The following is a 13,375-nucleotide window of genomic DNA, read 5'->3' on the forward strand; positions in this document are numbered from 1 at the left end:
ACCCTGGGCAGCCTCTGCCAGTGCCTGGGAACCCTGTCTGTGAAGAATTTTTTCCTAATTCCAATCTGAAGCTGCCCTGGTGCAACTTGAGGCCATTCCCTCTCATCCTGTCCCTGTCACTTGGGTGAAGAGCCCAGCACCCACCTCGCTACACCCTCCTTTCAGGGAGTTGTAGACAGCGATGAGGTCTCTATTCGGCCTCCTTTGCTCCAGGCTAAACAGCCCCAGGTGCCTCAGCCGCCTCTCATAACCCTTGTTCTCCAGCCCGTTCCTCAGCTTCTTTCCCCTTGTCTGGATGTGTTCCAGCCCCTCAATGTCCCTCTCGTAGTGAGGGGCCCAAAACTGAACCCAGGATTTGAGGTGCAGCCTCACCAGTGCTGAGTCCAGGGGCACAATCGTTTCCTGGCTCTTGCTGGCCGTGCTGGCTTGATCCAGGCCAGGGTGCCGTTGTCCTTCTTGCCCACCTGAGCCACTGCTGCCTCATGTTCAGCTGCTGTCAACCAACACTCCCACCCCCTAGAACAAAAGACTGGATTCTGGTTGCTTTTCTATCCCAGCTGCCTGGACTCATTACACATTTTAGCACTGTAAATCCTCAATTCCTTATCGGGACGCTTGTGTTACTGAGATTTAATGAGGGAACTGATACAGCTGCTGATGTGCTTCAGGGCAGCCGGGGAAAACCAAGAGGAGTTCCCCTTTAGGCATGGTGGAGAGCAGAGTGTTGGGCGTGGTGGGTTTTGTGAGGCCGGGGTTTTTCCCCGTGTGTTGTAGAACTTGTCATGCCATAGCAGATCATGCCTGGCGCAGCCTCTCTGTAAAGCAGAGGAGTGTGGTGTAAGTGAAGGTCGACCTCGACCTGCTGGACTTTCAGCAGTACCAGGTGATAGCTGGGTAATGCAAGATTGCTGTTTGGAAAACTTGGGCTTGATTTTACTTGCTTTTCTGTGCTTGCTGATGAAACTCTTTAGCAGAGATGTGTGTCTGTAGAATTGATGTTGCCCTCTTATGGGTGCCGTGTGCTGTATCATAGAATAGTTTGGCTTAGAAGGGACCTTAAAAGCTCATCCAGTGCCAACCCCCTGCGATGGGCAGGGACACCTCCCACTGGCTCAGGCTGCCCAAGGCCCATCCAACCTGGCCTGGAACACCTCCAGGGATGGGGCAGCCACAGCTTCCCTGGGCAACCTGGGCCAGGGCCTCATCACTCCCACAGTGAAGGAAGTATGCAGAACTGAAAGCGTGTTGTTGTGTGTGCTCTGGATTCTAAGAGAAGTGAAGAATATAGAAACAGAGATGAGCTGGTTTGGGGGCAGTGGTGAAATAGATCCATTTGCTTAGTGATCCATGAATGGAGTTAGAAGTCAGAAGATGATAAGAGAATTAGAAAACTGAATTTACAAAGGTCGATGTTTTAGCCTACAAGCATGATCCGATGGTTTGGAGTCTTTGGTTTCCACGTGGCTGTTGTGCAAAGGATTGGGAGCTCTGGGTGTGCTGTAGGGAAGGGATTTGTGCAGCTGAGGGGCCTTAGGCTGGTGTTTCAGAAACTCTCTGGATTATCACTGAGCAGTAGCGTGGTTAACCAGGGAGGCTGTGTGATCTTTTCTTGTAGCATTTTAAGAGAAAATTAAGTGGACTTGTCCTGGTGTAAAAGTGTTAAGTGGGACTACATTCTCTATCGATGTACCTGTCAGACTCTGCGTGATGGTGTAGACACCTGAACATGTGTATGGGAGAGACATCTGTATTTGGGGTTTTCCTGCAGAGGTGTTTACTGGTGTAAGGGGAACAACTTGTTTTCTTTTTCTGCTTAGGTAAAATTTAATTGATCAACAGTGGTTAAAACAGAAAGACCAAAATGCATCTATCTTGTCTTCCTTTGCCAAATCCAGTGGTTTATTCCAGGCTAAATGCAGTGCCCGACTTCCCCGAGTTACTGCAAAACAGAACTTTATATATTGGCTGGTTCTTAAGAGAAGAAAAGCTTCCTTTGCCATCTGTGGGTACATATATTTTAATATGTTGTGCCTTTAGAACTTCAAAAGAAAGCCCAGACTGCTGTGTTTCAAAGTTTTGAAGCTTTTTCAAGTGACTACACTGAAAATTCCTTTAGCTGTCAAACTATTTCACCGGATTGCATGGAAGGCTTTTGTGTTTTGGGTTCCACCAAAGCACAGGGCTGAGCCGATATTTGGTTAGGAAATTATAAAGAATAGCTATCACAATATATCAAGCTAATGGAGATGCTTGAAATATGATTTTTGAGACTATAGTTCATACTTCTTTGGGCCAACAAACTTGGGGAAACTTGACTTGAAGACTGAACTGCTGAGTCCAACTGGACAAGGAGGTACTTGAGAACGTTCTTGATAAAATGTGTAAGCAAGTTGTACCACGTTTGCTGGCAGGCAGTGTATTTTTGGAGCAGAATGAGTCATTCTAGTGCTAATTCAGTGTCAGGCGGTGCATGAAAATATATGGACAAAAAGGCTTGTTAAATGCTTTACAATATAGGAAGTGATTTGCACTGTCGGAAATGTGTGCCATTACCAGTGAGCTCCAACTTGTGCCCACCAGGAGTCTCTGAGCACCAGTAAAGGCTCTTCAGGAAGGTCTACTCAAGGAATGAGCAGTGCATCTTTTCTCTCACAATGCTAATACTTTGCCACTGATGCAGAATGGGTTTGGTTCCCAGGTTTTGCGCCCCTTTATCCTGGCTTAACCACAGTAGATGCAGCTCTCTTCCCCCTAAAAGCAGCTTTTATTTAAGAGAAGCAGAACATGCTTATGTTAGACCTGCTTTACTAATTTTTTTGGCCTCTAGGCTGAAGTATTGAAATAACTTCTATACGTTTTGTTAAAAATCCTTGTGATAATCCCCTTACTGTAGCTTACTGCAGGCTTATAAAATATAAGAGACAGTTTTCTTTGTGTCTAGTGAAGAGATTGGAGCTAAAGGCTCTCGTCCTGTAAGACTATGAGAATAATTTTCCAAAAAAAAAGGTGTTCTAACAAAGATCTTTTGGGTGAAAGTTTAGGTCCAGTCGTGTTGATAGGGCCGTGTGTTTGCAGTGCATCTGCCAGCAGCTGCGCTGCTGTAGGGGTTGAGGCTCCCTTCACCAAAATTCTCCAGCAAATGCATGGTCAAAACTTTATGGTGAAAAAAAAAAAGCCTTTATAGTGGTGCACTCTGTATTTCTCTGTTAAAGAGTAGTACTTAGTGGAGCTGGTTCTGCACAATGATTTCATGATGAGAGTGGTGAAGCCCTGGCCCAGGTTGCCCAGGGAAGCCGTGGCTTCCCCATCCCTGGAGGTGTTCAAGGCCAGGTCGGATGGGGTTTGAAGCAACCTGATCGAGGGAAGGTGTCCTTGCCCATGGCAGAGGAGGGTTGGAACTGGATGGGCTTTGAGGTCCCTTCCAACCCAAACCATTCCATGAATTTCAGAAGAGTGGTGCTGGGCTTCTAAGGCGTGGAGCCTTTTAGTCTGGAGGAGAATTTGGGGCTCCTGTTTGCTGGGGGCAGCACTGCGTGTCCCACTTGGACTGAGCTTCTCGGTAGGATTCTTGGCTTTGGCAACACAGATCATGTTCTCATCTCAAAGAAGAAGCCTGCACAACTGGCAGATGTTTAAAAAGTGTGAGCCGAACAGTATTAAGTTGGCTGGCTGCTCCAGAAACAGAGGCTTCGGCACCGGAGCAAGTCAGCGTTCCCTTCCGAGCGGTGGCATTTCTAGCTGCCGAGTCAGAGCCGCGCAGAATTGGCTCTGCTTTCTGCTTGACTGAACTTGCAGGTCAGCGTCGCAGAGGCTCCCGAGGCGCAGCACACAGGGGAGGTTGCTGTCCTGCGTCAGCTCTTTGCTGTGTGGGGAGCAGATCTGCTCTCCCACCCTGATGGCTGCAGCGATGAGCAGGGCATCACTGAGGTGCCTTTCGTCACCTCCACATGGATGCAGCAGAATTGTTTCTTGGGTTTCAGCTTTCTCAGGACATGATATCTGAAATTTTCCTTGCTTTTCTGTCAGTAATAATAGTTTATCTCTTCTCCCGGTGTTCCCTGTTGTTGGGAAAATGTATTAATGCCTTCTTGAAAGAAATAACTTAAAAGAAGTTCTGTTAAATAGATCACATTTGTGAAGGAACACGCAGATTTACTTCTGGCACCAGCTAAGATGTTCTTAGCTTAATTAAAGCCCTCAGAGCATCCTGGTGCTGCCTGGGTGGCACACTGTGGGGATTAGTGAGTTGGTATAGATTCTTCTTGCGTTTAATAAATAGAAATTTAGTGAAGGGACTTAGCAATACACCTGGCACTGTTACGGTATCTGTTTAATCATGATGTGGATCTCAAAAGCTTCCCTATAATTTGTGCCCAGTAGGTAGAACCCAGAACAACCTGAAAAACCATTTTTGCAGTTGCTCAACTTCACGGTGGCAGAGCACAGTGTGTGCTTGCGTCTGAAGCCTCTTCAGGGATTAGGTGGTGCTTTCTCCTGGTTCTCTGCTCTCTGGCATCTGACTTTCGTGTTAGTCACAGTGTGACTTTAGTCTAGTTTTTGTGCTGAGGGAGGCAGGTGGAAGTGGTTATTTCATACGCTGGGAGGATTCCGTATCTGCAAATATCCTTTGCAAATATACATAAGCGTTTGAGTGTAGCAGAGGGGAAGGGATGTGTTCTACCAAAACCACAGCAGGCAGCCTTGTGTCCCTCCTGCCTCTGCACGCTATTAATTGTGCATTGGTCAGACAGGCCAGCGGTGCTTCCACTTGGAGTTTTATGTACCACTGACATCGTGCTTGACCATAGCATCTCGATCGCCTGCTCCATGCAGCCATTGATGAGCAGGCACAAATATTTGTTGAGGGCTGTGTCCTGGCATTCCGTTGTTTGAGAAGTTGTTTGCCAGCCTCCATCACCGGTGGGGATTTGCAGAGGGTGACCAGTGAAGGACGGGTAGTTGGTCACCTGCGGCTGCTGTTCGTTCCGTATGTTGTTTTTTCTTGAAAACCTGATCAAGCCATAACCTTAGGGACACAGTACAAGGAAGAGAGGTAATTGGGGAAGCCATAGGCTTTTTAGTGCCACTCCTTAAGGAAAGCTAATGCAGCCCAGAGGGACAGGAGAGCCGTAGCAACATGCTGACGGGGACCGGTGGGAGTTTGCTTCGCTCTGTGTTGTCTACTGCATTTCACATGTGACAGCTTAGAGTTACTGTCAGATTCCTGGTTACAGGTAAGCAGGTATCAGTAATATTGGCAGGACGCTGCTGTGGCATAAAGCTTAAAATATAGTTTAAGGGTTTTCTAGTTTATATTTTTTTGTGAAAGAGACTCAAGTGAGTCTGGGAAAAGTGAACAGTTGACTTGTGTTATGGTATGAATTAAAGAAATCGTAGTGTTAAACAACAGCAGTTGCAGCCGTGTAGGTTGTGGGCAGCCTCTACGGAGCTGGCCCATTTTCTCTACTCACTGTTGCATGAATGTGCTTTAGCATAATTCAATTATTTTGATTAATCTGTTTCTAATTTATTGTTTTTTTGCTTTCTTACAGGCAGGCAGAAGTCCTGAAGGCTGACATGACAGGTACGTGCCTTTATTATACAGTTGATCTTGCTGCTAATACTTGATTCTTGGTTTTAATTTCTTCTGTGTTCCTTATGCTTATTGTTCCTAAGAATTCTCTGGAAAGCATGTGATGTTATGTTGAAGGCTTGTCCTCTGCATGTAAATAAATAACACTAACAACTGTGCCCTTCTCTCCTTTATCTAAAAACACATGTATTCTTCAAGTTGATTTTGGGCATTTTAAAGCATTTGGAGACGGAGGTAGCACCCCTGCTCCTCTCCTGTTGTGTTCTCCTTTTGGGGATGAGAAAGAGCCTCCTGTCCAGGCTGCCAAAGAACTGCTGTACTTGGGAATAGCAAGGATCTGGATGGTTTTGAGAAACCTGGGTGTTGGAAATGTTTATCTGAACACTACTGCATGTTATGAAAGTGCAGCCTACAGATACTATAAAGTGCTACAAGCTATGTTTTAAGCTGCATGTATTTATGAGAAATGGTTTATATCAATGTATCAGCCATGCAGAACAAGCAGCTTGCATAATGAACTTATGTTCAGCCTCGTTACCACCTCGGTGTAGTATGAGTGGCAGGTTGGTGTGATCCCCGTAGGAACATTATGAGTGCCTGGACCCATCTGACCCAGCAGGAGCAGCTATGCCATCAGCAGAACAGTTTCCCTGGGATGAGGCCCATCCATCCCTTGTGCTCCCACAGCCCAGGCTCTGATGATGTACCAAGCGTGGGAAATTAGACTCTGTAACTGGAAATAGCGAGAAGTGGTGTTTGCACTCACCTGCTCTGATGGAAAGCAGATGGCTACTGAAGAGTTAGAACCCGGCCAGCGTGCCGTGGTGCTTGCCCACAATGTTCTCCTAAACACCAGCATCCTCAGCTACAGGATCTGTCCTGTTCAGCATCCCGTGATGGATTTATTTTCCGCTAATATTTTCAGACTACTCTGGAAATGTTTCTGAAGTCATCCAATGACAAGGAGTTCTGCAGCTTTTAATGGCTTAGGGAGAGTTGCTTCCTTCTGTCTGTTTTGTTTTCTTTAAACTTGCCAGCTGCTGACTCTGTCTAGTTATGGTATTGTAGGAGACAGATCAGGTAACCGGTGATAGTTAATCCCCAGTCCCTCCGCAGTTCCTTGTATTTCACTCTTCTGATGAATCTGTGATAAAAGCGGGTGTTTAACGTCGCGTATCTTACACTGTGCTGTGTTCTTTCCTTCGGTAGGTGAGTGAAGAATCTGTTGGAACAGCTCCCCAGGTTTGAGTATCACAAAAACTGTTGTGTCTCTGTTTTTCCTTTCTGTTGCTCAGATTCGAAGCTGGGTCCAGCAGAAGTCTGGACATCCAGACAGGCTCTACAGGACTTATATCAGAAAATGCTGGTGACCGATTTGGAATACGCTTTAGATAAAAAAGTGGAGCAGGACCTGTAAGTACCTCGATACATTTCTGTGTACGTAATCTGGGCTGATGAGCAGGAAACCCCGAGACTTAGAGGAAAGCCATTGTATACTGTGAAATGGTTGTCTTATTTCCTTTAAAATGAGAGCTGTGCTGTGGATGAAACATGAGACTGCACTGCAGAGTCGATGAAGAGCGTTCAGTGGTTCATATTTTGCCTCTGGCGAGGAGTAGCAGCCCTGTCGCACAGGAATGGGTCTGGGTGAGCAAGGTGGAAGGGAGAAAGCTAAGAAACATCAATCTTCTGTGCTGTCAGGGAGGAGCTGAGGCAGAGTTTCCAGAAAGGAGGAAATTTGCCTGATGTAATCACCTGGAGCTTTAAGCAAGGCCTGACAGGAGTTAAGTAGCTGCCAAAGACCTTACTTTAATCCCTCTGAGGCTGGGCTGGACAGGGGAGGAACATCAGGAGGTAACTTTTCTTAATGTGCCATAACCTCCTCAGTATCGGGGCAGAACCAGCTGGGTTTTCTTTATGTCCTGAGTCCCTTCCCTGTTATTTAAGGTGCAGACGTGGGTTGTGACAGGTTTAGTTAAGAGAAACGTGGTTCTTCCAGCGCTGGGGATGCCAAGTGAGCAGGCTGGCTGAGTTGTCCTGTCCATGCCTCCAGATACCGAACAATTTCTGACTGAGATTTCTTTACCCCACTTACTGTTTTCAGAAGAGAGAGCTCTGCTGCCTAAACCACAAAAATTACAAGTAAATCTTAATGCTGTTACAGCGTTAGCTATGCAGTATTGGATTGGTTTCTCTAGTTGAGAGGTGGGGGAAGGTAATTCTTCTGTATTTAATGTTATTTGTAATCTGAATGTTGCCTGAGTTTGGGTATATTTAATTTTCCTGTCTGATGCTATGTAATTAAACAGTTCTTTCCTGTTTCTTATGCGATCTGTATTGACACTTCCAGAGTAAAAAAACACTTATTTTGTTTTCAGTTGGAACCATGCCTTTAAAAATCAGATCACAACGCTACAGGGTCAGGCGAAAAACAGAGCAAATCCAAATCGGAGCGAAGTTCAGGCGAACCTCTCTCTGTTCCTAGAGGCAGCTAGTGGCTTCTACACACAGGTGAGTTGCAAAAGATATGTTGGTTGGAGCATAATTGTGTGCTTCAGCCTTAAACTGCTTGCGTTGGCCTTCTTGAGCTGGTTTTATCTAAATCATCCAGCTATTAGGAGGTGTAGCATTCGCTGGCTCTCCAGTTCCTCCTGAAGCCATTCAGTCTGGTCTCTGCGGTGATCTGTGGTGAACAATTATGTGTTTTAATTGTAATGTCTAACAGAAACAACAGCAAAAAACCCCACCCAAGCCCGACAAACATTAACTGATGATTTCATTGTATTCTTAGTTCTGTTTTTCCTGCTAGTCTCTAAAAATTCCCATTCTCATTACTATGCCTGGATTCATAGGCTGTTGTCATAATTCCCTTTTTGTTTTGAAAAGCCTGAGACTTCCCATATCTAGCAAAAAATATAGATTTGGTTTCGGCTCCAGTCATTGCAGAACAAAAATACATGGAGAATTCCAAAATGCAGATACACTGAAGATTGTCACAATGGCTTAATGTGTTGTGCTTTGTTCTGTGTCCCTTCCTTGTAACTCCTGATGCTGCTGATGAGCACTGAGTTAATGTTTTCCAAGAACTGTCTACGTGCATACTGCACACGTACCTGAATACAGCTCTTTTTTCTGAATAATACCCAACTTAAAAGCACAGCTAGGCTTTCTGTATGCTGTTATCTGGAAGCAGAATCCTGCTGCAGGTCTGTTTTATTTGGAGATAGTCAGTCTGTCCCCAGCTGGGAGAAACTAAACGTGGTGAGCACTAAGTAGGGTGGATGTTCCCAAGAGTCTGGTGTTACATCTACAAACTATAATGCCTTGCTGGTTGTTTTGGTCAAGACTTGCAGGCTTTACAAGCACATCTTCAGTCTTAATTCTGTATTTGTCTCCACAATTATTTAGAATTGCAAACTTCATTTGCAGGAGCTTTTCTTCCACTTAAGCAAAACTGTGTTGGTGAGTGCTCTTGAGCTCAGTATCTTTTGCACTGTTTCAGTTAATTGCGAAAGGGGTGCGATTCCTGTTCATCTATTTAGTCCTTACTGGCAGTTTTTTGTCTATACTCTTTCCAGTGTTAGATTTCAGCTTGTAGATGGTGGAGAGCAAGAGTTGGTATGTGATAATGGCCTCAATAAAGACAGACAGCTTGCCTTTCATTCCTTTTTTGCCCTCGTTTGGTGTATACTTCACCAGCATTGTCGCTGCTGAACCCTCTATCGCGAATAGCGGTCTGACTAGGCTGTCATGCCTAGTTTGGTTGGCTTTGGGTTACTACACACACAGTGGGTCATTCTTGCTGTGTAAGTTCTAGTCTCATTCTGAACAACTGCAAGGCAACCACAGTCTTTATTTCAAGAATCTATGTGATTGTCTCTTTCCCTCCCCCCCTTCGGCACTGTTTTTTGGAAGGCTTCTTCTTTGAAGCAGCCCATTTGACAGGCTGTGACTGCCAAGGGTTTTCTACCATCTCCACCGTTTATCTTGCAAAAGCCTTGTTCTTCCCTGCAGTGTATCAGGGAACTTCGCTCCTTTTATGTGTGACACCACAGGCTGGATCGTCTTTCTCCGTTTGCTGTGATGTTAATCGTCCTGTTTTTAGCCTAAAGATTTTGCTCAGGCAAGATCCCTGCTCCCCAACTGCGAGGCCTGTGTAAGTGACGTCTTTGAAAGAGAGCATGAATTCTCCTAATTCAGCTTGTTAGAAGATGTCAAGTTTCTCTTTTATCCAGCTTTTATCGGAGACATCTCTCTCATTTGGTGATTTTTATCTACTGTATAAAAGGCAGAGCAAAAGGGAAAGGAGGTGTAACACGAATCTTTTCCTGCAGCAAGCAAAAGGACCGCATCGCGTGTTTAGCTGTTGACAGAGTGTGCATCTCTGTCAGCCCTGAGCTTTCTATATGCTGTTATCTGGAAGTGGAACCCTGCTGCAGGTCTGATTTACTTGGAGACACAATCTGTTCCCAGCTGGGAGGAAGTCTGTCAATTCTTATTTGCATTTTTAACCCTTTAACACAGCAGAACAAACACTTTTCGTCGCTACTGGTTACTTTCCAGAGTATTTGCCTGAAGTCCATTAGGAAAGACATCAAACCCGCTAATTAGAATTGGCGAAGTTCATGATTTACTTCAGTCTACATTTGTGATATTCGATCAAGTCACTGGCTCTTCAAAAGAGTCTCACTGTTAGCTTAGCAAATATTTACTGACAACCCAGCTGCTGAACTGTTAGCCACTGTTGCCTTTGTTACCTGCAAACTTGGGTTGGTTTTGGCTTCTCTGTAAAGTTTAAGTCAAGGCAGTGCTGTTTCTTGTGTTGGAACAAGCTGCTTAGGAGGATGAGTGCCATTCCTTTCTGTTATTGTCAAAGAATGGTGTCACCTCCTAAAGGTATAAAAAAAACCTGTGCTCCTCTTGAGTGCCCTATTTAAAAAAAAACCCCCCCAACCCCTAACAAACCAAACGGAACCACAAACCTCAACAAGATTTGGAGATGATCAGTCTCCACTGATGCCTGCTCAATAATTTAAGTATCACAGGAATTGAGTTGTGTATTGGTTTGGGATACTCAGAGAAGTAAAACTTCTCTTCTTGATTCTAGGCAGAGTAATGGGACACAGAGCTCAGTGACTTCTGTATGGAGCATAACATTTAAAATCTCACTTCCAATAACCTAGGCTTATTCCCTTTGAATATGTTTAGCTAATCTGTGCCTCTAACTGGTGCTGTTAGTTTTGTCTGTTGTGTCATTGCTTTTCTGATTCCTGTCCCTGGCTCCTACTAAACCGGACCTGTTTCTCTAGTTATTACAGGAATTGTGCACAGTTTTTAATGTAGACTTGCCATGTCGTGTAAAGTCTTCCCAGCTGGGAATCATTAGCAATAAACAGACGCACACCAGCGCCATAGTGAAGCCGCAGTCTAGTTCCTGCTCTTACATCTGCCAGCACTGCCTTGTCCACCTTGGAGATATTGGTGAGTTTTTGAAGGAGAAAGATGTGGGACACAGTTCTACCTGTGTTCAGACCTTACGAAGGGGAATCTGTGCATACCCTGAGCAACAGCTAGAGCGAGCGTGCTCTGAATTTGTAGGTAGTAGCTGATGGTATGTTTGGTGCTTGCTGCAGGGGGAAAGGTCTGGAAAGCAATGATGTTAGTCTTTTCTAACATGTTACACGTTAACGTGTGGAGACGGTTAATCACTAGCTTTTTTTGCAATTTGCTGGAATCTGTCTCCTAGGATAGTGATCATAGAGTATAGAACGGTTTCTTGGTAGGTGAAGTGAAATGTGGAAACTAGTCACTGTTAAAAAAAACTAGTTGCAGCAGGCTAGCCTACTTTTCCATTTCAGAACATGACTTTCAAATCTTATTTACTAAGGCAACAGTTAGAAATCCAGCCTTCCATAAATGAACTTTCCCTTTTATATAAAGTTTAACAGGTTTATTTATTCGTTGATTAGAGTAGAGCTGTGTGTTTTAGAAACTTTTCACTGGGATCTGCAATTACTTTATAATAACCCATAAGTAGTTTTAGTTGATTGTGCAAAGAAGCATGAAAAATATTTGCAGCTCTCTGGATGTGATGCTCTTGGCACAGCATCTTTAATACGTAAGAACTGATAAGCTGTGACAGGAGGATATGAGGGAAAACAACCACCTTAAAGTTCAGTGTTTGAATCTTCATGCTGCTTGGTGTAATTTTACGTACTTCTGATGCTTATTTCTGAAATAAGTAAAATGTTTTTCAGGCAAACTGTATTAAATCAAGCACCGAAGAGTTGCATTTTTTGTCTTAGCTTGCTTTTGTTGTTTTCTTAGCTCGCTATAGGAATCAGACCAGCCAGGCAGAGTCTTACTACAGACACGCGGCTCAGCTTGTCCCCTCTAATGGTAAGTCTGGGACACCTTTTACCTTTGTGATTCCAGAGGAAGATTTGGGGTATTGCTTTTCTTGTGCGGCATTTGGAAACTTGAGATTTTATGTAAACCTCCTCCCCCAAACACACAACACAATCATGCACCAAAGCCTGGCCTGCAGGTAAATCATTTAGACACGAGCTGGTTGCCTGATTTGTCACTTTGCTCTTTCATTGGGAAGATGTAAAAGCAAAGATTTAAAAACACAGCTTCACTCCAAGGCTTCGCTACTGCTACATTAACCGTGTTACATTCATATGTTATATAAAGTATAATTAGTGAAAACTTGCTTACCAGCAGCATTTTTTCCATTTTATTGTTTGTTCACATGCCAGTTTGTAAAGTTTAGTAGCTAAAACTGGATTTTTCAGGTTGCTTATGGAAGTGAAGAGCTGCTGTAGTACAGGGATCTAGCTTTTTAGCTGCTGGATTACAGTCATCCAAAATGTAGGGATGGTGAGAGAAGAATAGATCATGTTTAATCCAGGCTGCTGAAACCTGTGATTTGATTTTTTAGGTGGTTATATTCTAACTGAAAAATTTTAAATGTTCTAAATATAGAAATTTTTACTTTATAGGCATAAAATATGAAGAACTGGTCAGTTAGATTTGCCTCATGAGGTAAAACTGGCTAGATTTTGTCCAAATAAATGAAGATAAATGTTGGTGGCAAGAGCTTGGTTTTGGCAGTATCTCCTTATGTAGACAAAATCTTAATGTTATAACTTTAAACCTCCACACCACACAAAAAAAAAAAAATAGCCACCAGAAGAAATCCACCACAAATGCAGAAGTTTTCCATTTGAGCTGTACTGATGTGGGGCTGGAGTAAAAGGTCAACAGGTGAACCTGAGCCTGGTCCGTTGGAGAATTTAGGGCTTTGTGCTCCCTTTTCAAGTAATCGTGCTTAATGTGAAACCTAGCACACTTCACTGCATGACAACTTGCCTGTTTCTCCCTTAGGTCAGCCTTATAATCAGTTGGCTATTCTAGCTTCCTCCAAAGGAGACCACTTGACCACAATTTTCTACTACTGCAGAAGCATTGCTGTGAAGTTTCCTTTCCCAGCTGCCTCCACTAACCTACAAAAAGCACTTTCTAAAGCACTGGAAAGGTAAGAATAAGCATAATGTTGTTCTGCTAAAGGAAACTTCTTCCAAATGTACTTCCCTTGCCAGAAGTTATTTGTATTTGGTAGTAGAAGCAGAAGTTCCTCAACCCCCTTCCAGTCAGAGTATCCTTTCAGATGTGTGGAAAGAAGAACAGTTTGTCTGGGATGCTCCTGAGTGTGAACAAGGAATGCAGCTTGAAACGAGCTTGTTGTGCCAGCACAAAAAAGCATACTTGTGTGGACAT

The 13,375-nt window shown here is 44.1% G+C and overlaps 1 protein-coding gene across 5 annotated transcripts in view; it reads left to right on the plus strand.

Annotated features, from left to right (window-relative positions):
* The window catches only part of SMG7 (SMG7 nonsense mediated mRNA decay factor), a 55,158-nt gene that overhangs the window by 16,769 nt on the left and 25,014 nt on the right, over positions 1-13,375 (plus strand). For all 5 annotated transcript variants that reach the window (XM_054072726.1, XM_054072730.1, XM_054072729.1 and 2 more), the window contains exons 2-7: positions 5,553-5,584; positions 6,889-7,006; positions 7,972-8,104; positions 10,903-11,074; positions 11,921-11,992; positions 12,983-13,133. In XM_054072726.1, the coding sequence (XP_053928701.1) occupies positions 5,553-5,584; positions 6,889-7,006; positions 7,972-8,104; positions 10,903-11,074; positions 11,921-11,992; positions 12,983-13,133 (678 nt within the window). The remainder of the gene's footprint in view (positions 1-5,552; positions 5,585-6,888; positions 7,007-7,971; positions 8,105-10,902; positions 11,075-11,920; positions 11,993-12,982; positions 13,134-13,375) is intronic.

The sequence above is a fragment of the Cuculus canorus genome, chromosome 8, assembly GCF_017976375.1.
Source record: "Cuculus canorus isolate bCucCan1 chromosome 8, bCucCan1.pri, whole genome shotgun sequence".
Lineage (NCBI taxonomy): Eukaryota > Metazoa > Chordata > Aves > Cuculiformes > Cuculidae > Cuculus > Cuculus canorus.